General features: G+C 27.2%; 2 protein-coding genes across 4 annotated transcripts; both read left to right on the top strand.

The window, feature by feature from the left end:
• The first annotated feature begins 343 nt into the window (after nucleotides 1-343).
• LOC135931812 (uncharacterized) lies at nucleotides 344-4,566 on the top strand. Of its 3 annotated transcripts, none has more exons than XM_065469112.1 (11): nucleotides 344-420; nucleotides 625-708; nucleotides 1,192-1,278; nucleotides 1,673-2,012; nucleotides 2,058-3,692; nucleotides 3,737-3,925; nucleotides 3,969-4,031; nucleotides 4,073-4,163; nucleotides 4,205-4,297; nucleotides 4,339-4,434; nucleotides 4,476-4,566. In XM_065469112.1, exons 3-5 carry the CDS (start codon nucleotides 1,249-1,251, stop codon nucleotides 3,044-3,046), a joined length of 1,359 nt encoding a protein of 452 aa, XP_065325184.1. In that variant the 5' UTR covers nucleotides 344-420; nucleotides 625-708; nucleotides 1,192-1,248; the 3' UTR covers nucleotides 3,047-3,692; nucleotides 3,737-3,925; nucleotides 3,969-4,031; nucleotides 4,073-4,163; nucleotides 4,205-4,297; nucleotides 4,339-4,434; nucleotides 4,476-4,566. The 3 variants fall into 2 exon arrangements, with proteins under 3 accessions (XP_065325184.1, XP_065325188.1, XP_065325187.1); XM_065469115.1 differs by lacking the exons at nucleotides 344-420; nucleotides 625-708 and adding an exon at nucleotides 911-996.
• A 70-nt stretch (nucleotides 4,567-4,636) lies between these two features.
• LOC135922171 (uncharacterized) lies at nucleotides 4,637-5,677 on the top strand. Its single transcript, XM_065456598.1, has 6 exons — nucleotides 4,637-4,764; nucleotides 4,806-4,901; nucleotides 4,943-5,023; nucleotides 5,073-5,111; nucleotides 5,152-5,346; nucleotides 5,390-5,677. The coding sequence occupies exons 1-5, from the start codon at nucleotides 4,692-4,694 to the stop codon at nucleotides 5,286-5,288; spliced, it is 426 nt and encodes a 141-aa protein (XP_065312670.1). The 5' UTR covers nucleotides 4,637-4,691; the 3' UTR covers nucleotides 5,289-5,346; nucleotides 5,390-5,677.
• Nucleotides 5,678-13,492: the final 7,815 nt, after the last annotated feature.

Below are 13,492 nucleotides of genomic sequence, written 5' to 3'. Positions count from 1 at the left end.
GCTATGTAATTTAAGATTATTACTCTTGCTGCTAAGAGAATTTGATTGCATAAATTAGATGAGCAATAATGATCAACTGTCTATCGTTTATATATCAATAAAAATGGAAGATAATCTTTTAGAAATTTCATATCTCACAATAATTTTCTCTATTACATATCTAGCTTCATAATGTCATCTAAGTCTAAGGCCATGACTGCATATAACACCTGTGATATTTAGTGAAAAAACTAAACATAACACCTGTGATATTTAGTGAAAAAACTAAACATAACACCAGAGATATTTTGTGAAAAAACTAATATCGCACATTCATTTAATATTTTTATTTCCTTCGCGATATTTAAAATCATCCATATTTTGATTTTACTTCTCTGCTATAAATTTACTGATATAGGAGGTACAGCATAAGAGATAAAGGTAAACAATTTTTTTAAAACCTAATTTACATATGACATCAGATATTTTATGGTACTCTAAATTTTAATTTAATTTAGTCATACCTGTTTTATATGCTAGTTACCATTTTTAAATATAACTAAGCAGCAATATTGTTTTTATTTATCATATACAGATTCTTAAAGTACATGCTTATATTTTTTATATATTAAATTTAAATAATAGGTGTTCACTGGTAAGAGCAAAATTTTGATTCTACTTCTCTGCTATAAATTTACTGATATAGGAGGTACAGCATAAGAGATAAAGGTAAACAATTTTTTTAAAACCTAGTTTACACATGACATCAGATATTTTATGGTACTCTAAATTTTAATTTAATTTAGTCATACCTGTTTTATATGCTAGTTACCATTTTTAAATATAACTAAGCAGCAATATTGTTTTTATTTATCATATACAGATTCTTAAAGTACATGCTTATATTTTTTATATATTAAATTTAAATAATAGGTGTTCACTGGTTAGAGCAAAATTTTGATTCTACTTCTCTGCTATAAATTTACTAATATAGGAGGTACAGCATAAGAGATAAAGGTAAACAATTTTTTAAAACCTAATTTACATATGACATCAGATATTTTATGGTACTCTAAATTTTAATTTAATTTAGTCATACCTGTTTTATATGCTAGTTACCATTTTTAAATATAACTAAGCAGCAATATTGTTTTTATTTATCATATACAGATTCTTAAAGTACATGCTTATATTTTTTATATATTAAATTAGGTGTTCACTGGTTAGAGCAAAATTTTGATTCTACTTCTCTGCTATAAATTTACTGATATGGAATGCACAGAAACAGAAAGTACAAAGGTAAACAATTTTTTTTAAATCCAATAATTAAACATGAAATGCAGATATTTTATTTTATTCTAAATACTTTTTCATTTGAATTTAAATGTTATCTATTTTATAAGCTAATTTCTTTAGTTAATAGTAAATAGATTATATAATATATTACACAAATATTTTACTTCATGATGAGAAACTTTAATTCTATAGTAAGTTATGCAATGAACTATTAATTTAACATTGTATAAAGTCTGTTGACACCAATATGTGGTATTAAGATGTTTTTAAATTTTTAGAGTTCTCAAGGAATTGTTAAATTCTTGTCTTATTATTTTAGGGTATACCTCTGCCTAGTTCTCATGTAATGATATATAATAAAGTGTGGTTTAATTAAATATTCAAAACATATTTATAGATGCTACATCTTGGAGCAATATTTTCTTTATATGCTTCATTATCTAGGACTATTGAAGAATTTGAGAATTCTAATTTTGTAAATGTCTATATAGCAAGGTCCTATCTACTAAAAGCACCATATCCTGTAGACGTTATAAATCTTTTTAAATATCGGAAAGTTTATTATTCTTGCAAATATGGTGGCACAATTCAAAAAAGCAACTCCAAGGGTATCAGAAATTCCTCAACATTTCGCAAGAAGTGTTCCTTTAAATTTACATTATACCTTAAACATAAGGACACTGGACATTACTTAGAAATTGTGACCATGGTTGATGAGCACTGTAATCATGATTTAAGTATAATTATACATTATAATAAATTAATATAACTCATATAAATAGATAGTATTACTTTCCAATCCTTACCTAAACAAAGAATGCTTTCTGTGGAGGAAAAGCAAATAGTCGAAAATTTGTTAAAACTAAAGGCAAACAAGCTAAAAATTCAGGAATCTCTTCTGAAAATGGGTAAAAAAATGACACTTAAAGATATACATAATGTCCAGACAAAAATTAATAAAACCAAGACCAATGACTTAGCAAGTATTTTTGAACTATTAAAAAGTGATAAAGGAGCCATTGTTGAGGTTGCTGAAGAAAATGATGTATTGCTAGGTATTTTCTTTCAGGACAGGATAATGCAACAAAATCTAAAAAGATTTCCTGAAGTTATGTTTGTAGATGCTACCTACAAATTAAATAATTATGGAATGCCTTTATTCATCACTTTGGTTGTTGATGGTAATGGTGAGTCACAAATCATATCACTTTGGCTTGTACAAAGTGAGAGCTATAAGTGTGTCAAAACGATGTGTGATTATATGAAATTCCATAATAATAACTTGGAAGATCTGGAGGTTATTGTTGCAGATAAAGATATGGCAGATAGACATGCCTTTTATGATAGTTTTCCTGGGGTGAGCATACATATCTGTATATTTCATGCTCTTAGAATATTTAAGAGAGAAATTACAGTGGATAAAAGAAATATCACCTCATCTGAGGTTAAGATAGTACTGGATATATTACAAAAAATGGTCTATAGCAAGACAGAGGATATATACAATGATCTATATTCAAAACTTATTGAATTAGACATGCCTCTAGTGTCATTATATTTTAATATTAATTGGCACCATATCCGGAAAGAATGGGTGATATACTGGAGAAATGACTCACCACATCTCCTTAATCTAACCAATAACCGGCTTGAATCATTAAATCAAAAGATAAAAAGAGTCGTTAACAAATATTCACCATTAAACGACCTTTTTCAGATTTATCAACAGTGGTTGGTTCTCAGGCATATGAAAGGCAATTTAGAAATATAATGAGTGTAGAGAGGCAACAGATTGTAACATACGCATCATATACCCCAGAGCATGCATACTCCACTCTTTTAACCCCATATGCTTTCAAAATTGTTTTAAACGAAATTTTGCTACATAATCAAATTCAAATATTCAATATGGATACTATTTTAAACCAAGGATTCATCTGCGAAAAAGGTGTTGAATTTAAGGTAACATTGGATTCTTGTACCTGTGGATTTTTGATTTTTGAAATGTATCAAGCTTCCTTGTCGCCATATATTAGCACTTCATGCTACATCAAAATTCGACATTTATCTTAGTCATCTTTGTGGTGAGAGATGGACTAAAAAATATACGCAAGACACATTATTAATGCCACCAGTAAACACATCACAATCATACCTAAATATCTCAAAACATGATACTATTCCTTTAACAAAAAATTTATCTACCAATGATAAATTTAAAAAGGTACAAAGAATATTGCTGCCCTTTTCAGGGTTAATGTCACACCTTCCTCAAGAAATCTTTGATATATTTCTTGAAAAATTAAAAAAACTTGAAGATATTGTCCAAGGAGGAAAATATTTTGATGTTTTGGAAGTGGATCAAATGATATTTCCAAATCCAATAGTTATGCCCAAATTTATTAACAGTCAACAAGGTATTGTTATTTTTTGTAAAATAATTTTTTAATATTAAATATAGATACAAATGTAATGATTCCAGTCATAAAAACTACAATTATGACTGAGACTGAAATCAAAGATAATGACAAAACTTTGAAGAGGCTAAAAAGTATGAAAATGCCTCTCAAAATGAAAAAAAGAGGTAGGTATAGGCAATCCAACTTATCAGTGATAGGCCTTTCGAGGAAACAGAGGAAGTTTTCAGCAAGTAACAAAATTACATCTTATATAAAATAATTTAATAAATCTAGACAAATCTCAACATAATAATCCTCTTATTAAAAATGCTATCTCCAGCATGATGTTGTCCTCAAGTAACAAAATTACATTTATTTAAGTAAATTTTATATTTAAGGTAATAATATAATAGCAAATAAAATGGGGTTCAAGTCACAACCTTGCAATACTCTTGCTAAAAATGCTATGCCCGATTTTGTTGTCCTCAAGTAACAAAATTACATTTATATAAGTAAATTTTATATTTAAGGTAATATAATACCAAATAAAATGGGGTTCAAATCACAACCTTGCAATACTCTTGCTAAAAATGCTATGTCAGGCCCGATTTTGTTGTCATCAAGTAACAAAATTACATTTATATAAGTAAATTTTATATTTAAGGTAATAATATAATACCAAATAAAATGGGGTTCAAGTCACAACCTTGCAATACTCTTGCTAAAAATGCTATGTCAGGCCCGATTTTATTGTCCTCAAGTAACAAAATTACATTTATATAAGTAAATTTTATATTTAAGGTAATAATATAATACCAAATAAAATGGGGTTCAAGTCACAACCTTGCAATACTCTTGCTAAAATGCTATGTCAGGCCCGATTTTGTTGTCCTCAAGAAACAAAATTACATTTATATAAGTAAATTTTATATTTAAGGTAATAATATAATACCAAATAAAATGGGGTTCAAGTCACAACCTTGCAATACTCTTGGTAATAATATAATACCAAATAAAATGGGGTTCAAGTCACAACCTTGCAATACTCTTGTTAAAAATGCTATGTCAGGCCCGATTTTGTTGTCCTCAAGTAACAAAATTACATTTATATAAGTAAATTTTATATTTAAGGTAATAATATAATACCAAATAAAATGGGGTTCAAGTCACAACCTTGCAATACTCTTGCTAAAAATGCTATGTCAGGCCCGATTTTGTTGTCCTCAAGTAACAAAATTACATTTATATAAGTAAATTTTATATTTTAGGTAATAATATACCAAACAATATGGGACTGGATATGACAAAAGGTACTATCACTGAACCCCTAACTTTAAAATTTGCTTTTGGTAGGTTGTAATATACACTAGTTACTATACATTTTATTTATTAAAAAAGGTCCATATTCTTATTTTAAGCAACAGAGGGGAAATACACGTATTCCATTTTTTAGTTTAAAATATATAATTTATTTTAGTGAATAAACTTGTTCATAATTATCAACCTCTCAAGATTCCATTTGTTTTCCAGCCTACAACATCAGAATGGAAAAAATATCATTCCGATAAGTTAGGCATGACTTTGATTGTGTCGCAAAATACTCGAAATCATTAAGCTTGGGGGATCCTGATAAGGTTGATTTAATTATAGGTGATGGAAACTGTTTTTTCAGGTATTTTATTAATAACAACTTATAATTCTAAATATTATTTTAGATGTCTTAGCAAGGAAATCAGTAATGATGAGCAATATCATCAAATAATCAGGAGTGTTATGATATCCTTTATGGTTCAAGAAAAACATATAAATTTCTTTAGCGTATTCATAGGGGATAACACAATGGATTACATTGTGAAAAACAAAATGGGTTGCAATGGCACTTGGGCCACAGATATTGAGATTTCCTGTGCAGCTACATTGCTTCAAACAAACATCTTCGTTTTTTATAATGACAAATGGCTTTTATTTCATCCATTATTTATTATTCCTGAAATAAATAAATTTATTGGTTGTATCTATTTAAGAAATTTAAATTATCATTATAGTATAGTTTTATCTGTAAATAATATATTATCAAATCATTTATAAATATATATGCCTGAGGCATTTTTTATATTTAAATAAAAAGTATTATCCTGTCAACTAATTGTATTTGTGCATAAAAGTATATTTGTAATCTATCATGTAAATAATATATTATTTATTTATACAAGTATTAGTCAATCAACCAATTTATTAAAAAAAAATAATTGCTTAAATCTTAATATCAGGTGGAAAACCCACATAATAGGCATAATTAGGTGGGGACTATGTAATCCCAAGCTACACCACTATAAATGCTGAATAATCAGATATACACTTTACCTACAAATATTAAGCTAAAATTTATACAAAAAAAATAGGTAATAATATTTTTTTATACAACTAGAGTATGTATAGCCCCTCACCCCTCCATGCTATAAAGGATTAAGTATTTTTTTCCTGTATTTATCATTTTAAATTATTTTATGAAAGGTAAAGAATAATTTTCTTGTCAGTTAGAACAATATAATATTAAATATTAGAAGGTTTGACTATTGGTCATAGTTATTAAATACAAATATCAGTATTTATCCATGTATAATAAATAAAATTTGAACAAAAAAGATTAATGCCTTAAAAGTTGTAGTTGTAGAAGGCTTATAATTTAAGAAACCAGATAAATATAAAAAAATGTTTTTAATTCTTATTTATTAAAAAAAATATGAGTCTGAGATTAGGACAAAGCAATTAAAATTTTATAAATTAATATTTTTTGATTAAATATTAGGGTGTTTTAAAAAAAAATTGGGTTTAAATTATTTTTTAATTTGCAGATTATAAAACTAAAAATAAATTTTATGTCAAAATACATTAAAAAATTGTACCATATAAAACTTGTGCGTATATTTTTAGGTCTTTATTTATATTTTTCATATTAAATATGGTTACAATTAATGGGCATAATCAAAAAAGTATTTATTCATATAGCTTTGATAAACCCCTATACATATCAAAGTATTTATATTCATATATAAACTATTTATAAACCCATATTCATATTTTTTAATGAGCAGTTTGTAAATTTAAATTGTTTGCTATAAGGGTCCCTTAGGATTGTGTTGTGTATATTAAGCTTTGGTTATTAAGTAGGTCTTCTTGAATGTCATTGTAACCTTTAAAAAAGGTGTATCTTTACGTTATATTAGTTATTTCCTAATTCTTACAAGATTCCCAAATTTATGTCATCGTTATATTTTCAGAATTCAGCTAAAAAAATTTTTAATGATATTGATATTTGAAAATATGGCTAAGTTCATCTTATATTCCTCTTCATTATTAGTTCTTAAGACTTCAATAAAAATACTTATAGGGATCTACAGTAATATTTAGATTATTAATATAAAATATTACCTTAATAGCTCAAGTAAATAAAAATTATATTTAATAAAAATTGGAAGAATTAAAAACATCCTTTAATATTTTAATATACGAAGTGTATTAAAAAATTAAAATATAGCAGGTGTGATATTTAATTTATTCACTAAAAAAATATAGCAGGTGTTATGTTTAGTTTTTTCACTAAATATCACAGATGTTATGTTTAGTTTTTTCACTAAATATCACAGGTGTTATATGCAGTCACGGCCTAAGTCTAACCCAATGATATATTGGTCTAACCACCATATAGTCGATTAATGATAAATACTGCCTCAAGGTTGTGCCTATCAAATTTTGTATTTTGTCCATTTTTCTGGATAGTTACTACAAAATTTATCTATAATATATATTTGAAAAACGTGACTATTATAAAACGTCTGTGGCCTAGTCAGCAAGAGCGTCGCTTACCAATTCGATGGTTCTGGGTTGGAATCCCAACAATCTGTTTTTATTATTATTCCAACTTGATGATTCCGTCCTTGGGGGGATGATATATGGGTGGCCGGACTGGACCACGTGATTCCGTTATAATATATGTTAAATAATAAAGGTCTTATTATATTTTATTAAATTTTGGTCGGTATTTAGTAAATTAGGTTGTTATTTATAAAATTGCTATACGTTGACCTGGCAGTGAAAAAAAAGAGATGATTATTTGAATTAAAAAGTTTCATTTTAGATTGTAAATTAAATAAAAGAATTATATTTTTATACGAAAGTTTTTGGATTTAATTGTAAGGATAATTGTTTACTATTTATTTAAAATTAAAACAATTTATCCTTGCGTTATCGGGCGAGTTACCTCTTTGTTTTTGAGCACCCTGATTTTTCACGCTTTAAATAATTAAATTAATTGATAAATTTTTAATTTTATAAAATTCTCCAAAACGGTATCCAACACTAGATCAAAGAAGATGGCAGAAAATGCATCGAAAGGTGATATCGAGGAGGTTCGTAACATAGTCAACGAGAAGATTGGACATATTAGGAGCGAGATTAATATATAAATTCCAAAATAGATGCCACTACCGCCCAGCTAGCCGAATTAATCGTACTTTTTAATTCCCAAAAGGAAAAAGATGATAAGAAAACTAGTGGCTTTTCAATCTCCCCCTGCGCAATTAGATACAAGGAATACGCCGGTGGATAACCCATTCACATCCGGAAGTCATATGCCGTCTACAAGCAGAGACCTCAAAGCGTTCTTTTTAACCGCCGAACTTCCAGTGGACTTATTGAAGGATTCCACCGAGTTCATATTATCCGAAGAAGAATATCGCACCTTAAACATACAAGCTGAAACGGATAAAAGGAAGTTAATAAGAACGGCCAAACACTTTCTAAATGCCATCTGTTTAGCAGAATCCATGCCTAATTTCCAACTTAAAGGCAGAGATGTATTTGAGTTTCCAGCCTTAAAGACCTACATAAAGAAATGAGCATGGCGTCTTCTTTAGAATACCTCAGAGCGGTAGCCGCAAAAGCCCAAATCTACGCTAAATCGGTAGCTTGGGGTTGGGACAAGATCAAATATGAATCTCAAAATTCTATATGCAAGTTGGCTGGAGGAGCCCCACCCGAACCGCAGCCCTTTCGATCAACCCTTGCTTACGGAGGTGGACAAAAGCAGGGGCCAGCCACTCGAGAGAGACCCAGAACCACCGATGACGACGAGCCAATGGTCGTCACTTCCAATTCTAGGAATGGAGTCAAGCGGGGAACAAAGCTTAACCGTAAATAATTTCATATTAACCCTACCACCCTCAGCGCAACAACTGGGGATTTCAAAGGCCCTGGCACCCTGGGCGAATACCTGTATCTCGACACTTGACAAAGAAGGTTCCATGTCAATTCAGCGAAACTTTTATCGCGAATCCACATTGGCGAATACTTTTCCGCGAAAACAATATAGCGAAACAAATATCGCGAATTTTTTTTAGCGAAACTCTAATCGCGAAACCTTTAATGCGAATACATTAGAGCAAAATATTTATCGCGAATCAATAATCGCGAAAATTTTATAGCGAAGTCAATATCGCGAAACATAAATCGCGAAGACAATATAGCGAAAACTATTTCGCGAAACATAACACGGCCTATTATTATTTTTTTATTTTTATTAAAATAATTTATTTTATTTATATTTAATGTTAATATTTTATTTATCAACAAATAAACATATTATATGATATATATTTTTTATTTATATTATTATATTATGAAATGAAAAATAGATTTCTATTATTTGATATTTTTTTAATAAAAAAAATGATATGCTACTATTGTAATATTATTTTTGTTAAAATTTATTAGTGATTTTCACGCCCAAAATTTTAAGCAAAAAATATTAAGTTCAAAAAGATTTTTTAAACATATTTTGATAAAAATTTTAAATCTTTTTTGAGGAATTCTTTTGTGAATTTTATTATAAATAAACAATCTTTTAGGTGAAATCTTTTATAGATTTTTTTATCATTTTTGTAAAATTATCTAGTTTTTAAGTATATTAAAAGAGGTGGATTTTCTAAATAATTTTTATTAAAAATATTTTTATTTAACTTATTTATGTATATGATCTTTTTAAGGAAAATAATTTAATCTGACAATTTTTATATTCGTTATTGAAGATGTTCCTTGGAAAAATGACAATTATCATAATCTGTATTTTTAAACATATTAGATTTTTTTGCGGTAATATGTATTTTTAACATGTTAAATTAAAATTTTAATTAAGATGCACCATATAAAAGTGACAATTATCATAATCTGTATTTTTAAACATATTAGATTTTTTTTGCGGTAATATGTATTTTTAACATGTTAAATTAAAATTTTAATTAAGATGCATCATATAAAAGTGACAATTATCATAATCCTTATTTTTAAAGTTTTTTAAATTTTCTTGACGTAAAACGGTTAAAATAAGTATTGTTAACATGTATTAATAAAACTTCAGTGAAGATGCACCCTAGATAAGTGACAATTGTCATAATCCTTATTTTTAAAGTTTTTTGAATTATTTTGTTGCAAATGGGTAAAAATATAGATTGTAAACTTGTTAAATTAAAATTTCATGAAGATGTACCACAGAAAAGTGATAATTGTAATAATCGTTATTTTTAAACTTTTTTTGACGTATATGGGCCAAAATAAATATTGATAACATGTTTAAATAAAACTTCAGTGGATGTTCACAAGATAATGACAATTGTCATAATTATTTTTAAAGTTTTTTGAATTTTTTTGACGCAAATGGGCAAAAAATAAATTGCTAACATGTTTAAATAAAACTTCCGTGAAGATGTACCCTAGATAAGTGACAATTGTCATAATCGTTATTTTTAAAGTTTTTTGAATTTTTTTGAAGCAAATGGGCAAAAATAGCAATTGCTAACATGTTAAAATAAAATATCAATGAAGATGTACCATAAATAAGTAACAATTGTCATAATCGTTGTTTCTAAAGTTTTTTAAAATTTTTTGATACAAAAAGGTAAAAATATAGATTGTAAAAATGTCAAATTAAAATTTCATGAAGATGTACCATATAAAAGTCAATTATTATAATCGTTTAAAAGATTTTAAATTTTTTGAAGCAAATGGGCTAAAGTATAAATTTCTAACATGTTAAAATAATATTTCAGTGAAGATGTACCCTAGATGAGTGACAATAGTCATCATCGTTATTTTTGAATTGCTTAACGCAATTGGACAAATATCAATTGTTAACATGTTAAAATAAAATTTCAGTCCAAACAAAAAACAAATCGATATTTTCATTCTCATAATCGTTGCTCCTTTTATCCTGCTTAAAATTTGATTAAAATATGCAAAATGATTATTAAAGATAATTGTAATGTAACTTATGTTAAAAACTTTTAAGATATGGATTCACAATCTTATTCCTTTAATTAATAAATTTTAATTCTACATTTGTATAACCTTGCATTCACAGTTAGCAAATATTTTTGTATACTCGTGGCAAAATAGTGCTGAGTCTGAATTCAGGGTAGGATTTTTATATAAAGAACTTAAAAACCATATGAATATTATTTAGTAATATGATACAATCAACATCCTATAAATTTAATGTTAAGATTTTATTATGTTTAAAATGGATTACAATCTATATTTTAACCCATTTACATCAAAGAACTTTAAAAATAACGATTATAAAAATTGTCACTTTTCAATGGTATATCTTCATGAAATTTTAATTTAGCATGTTTACAATCTATATTTTTACCCATTTGCAACAAAATTCAAAAAAACCTTATTAACAACGATTATACTGTAACTTATCTATGGTACCTCTTCACTGAAATTTTATTTTAGCATGTAAGCAATTTATATTTTTGCCCATTTGCGTCTAAAAAATTCAAATAATTTTAAAAATAACGATTAGGACAATTGTCACCTTTCTATGGTACATCCTCATGAAATTTTAATTTAACATGTTTACAATCTATATTTTTACCCATTTGCGTCAAAAAAATTCAAAAATGTTTAAAAATAACGATTATGGCAATTGTCACTTATCTAGGGTACATTTTCACGGAAATTTTATTTAAACATGTTTGCAATACTTATTTAAGCCCATTTACGTCAAAAAATTTAAAAGTTATAAAATAACGATTATGACAATTGTCACTTTTCTATGTTACATCTTCATAAAATTTTAATTTAACATGTTTACAATCTATATTTTTACCTATTTGCGTCAAAAAATTCAAAAAATTAAATGATTATGACAATTGTCACTTATCTAAGGTACATCTTCACTGAAGTTTTATTTAAACATACTAGCAATACTTATTTTAACGCAATTTGATCAAAAAAATTCAAAAAACTTTAAAAATAACGATTACAATTGTAACTTTACAATGGTAAATCTTCATGAAATTTTAATTTACCAGTTTACAATCTATATTTTTACCCATTTGCAACATAAATATTCAAAAAACTTTATAAACAACGATTATGACAATTGTAACTTATATCTATGGTAAATCTTCACTGAAATTTTATTTTAACATATAACAACTTATATTTTTGCCCATTTACGTCAAAAAATTGTAAAAAAACTTTAAAAATAATGATTATGACAATTGTCGCTTTTATATGGTACATCCTAATTGAAATTATAACTTAACATGTTAAAAATATATATTTTTGCCCATTAGCGTTAAAAAAATCTAATATGTTTAAAAATACCGATTATGATAATTGCCATATTTCCAAGGAACATCTTCATTGAATTCATAATTTAACATCTTTACAATATAAATGATATTTTTACCCTTTTGAGTCAATAAATTTCAAAAATCTTAAGAAACGAATATGACAATTGTCACATTAAATTATTTTCCTTAAAAAGATCATATAAAATAACATAAATAAGTTGAATATAAATATTTAAAAAAAAATAATTTAGAAAACCCACCTCTTTTAATATATTTAAGAAATGGATAATTTTACAAAAATGATAAAAAAAACTATAAAAGATTTCATTTAAAAATTGTATATTTATAATAAATTTAACAATAGAATTCCTCAAAAAAATATATTTACAAGAAGATTTAAAATTTTTATCAAAATTGTTCAAAAATCTTTTTAAACTTCAAGAATACTTAAAATCTTGGGCGTGAAAATCACTAATAAATTGTAACAAAAATAATATTACATTTACAATAGTAGCATATCATTTTATATTGAAAAACATCAACTAATAAATAATATATTGTTTTCTTTTAAATAAATGCATTCGCAATATATTTATTGTTTCGCGGTAATGCGCTCGCGATAATGACTTCGCGCTAACATATTCGCGATAAAAAATTCGCTATAAAGTGTTCGTGTAAAATGTTTCCCTAAAATATATTCGCTCTAATAAATTCGCGGTTAAGGTTTCACGGAAATAAATTCGTGACAATGGCTTCGCGAAATTGTCTTCGCTATAAGTGTTTCGCGGAGATAAATTCGCAGAATTGGTTTCGCGATTTTACCTTCGCTATAAAAACTTTTCGCTATAAACGATATTCGCGATAAAAGTTTCGCTGAATTGACCTAATACGGACAAAGAACACATTCGTCAATGGATCCGAGATGTTAGGCGCCATATGTTTTTACCAGGAGGGGTGCCAGAGGAAGAGCCAGCGGAAGGAGACGACATCGACATTGAGGACACGGACACATCATCCGCAGAGCTACCTGTTACTGAGCAGTTTGAACATGAAGGGGAGCCGATAATCCTTGCAAACGTCTTTATTGATAGGATCTCCCAATACCCAAGCGCAGTCTTGTCTCCTTCAGCAACGACGGTCGACAGCGCTACCCTAGGTAGATTTCATAGACTGCTA

This window comes from Gordionus sp. m RMFG-2023, chromosome 1 (genome assembly GCF_954871325.1).
Source record: "Gordionus sp. m RMFG-2023 chromosome 1, tfGorSpeb1-WG-v2, whole genome shotgun sequence".
Taxonomy (NCBI): Eukaryota; Metazoa; Nematomorpha; class Gordioida; order Chordodea; family Parachordodidae; genus Gordionus; species Gordionus sp. m RMFG-2023.
Note: the sequence above shows the minus strand (reverse complement) of the source record. Positions and strands in the feature narration are given on the sequence as shown.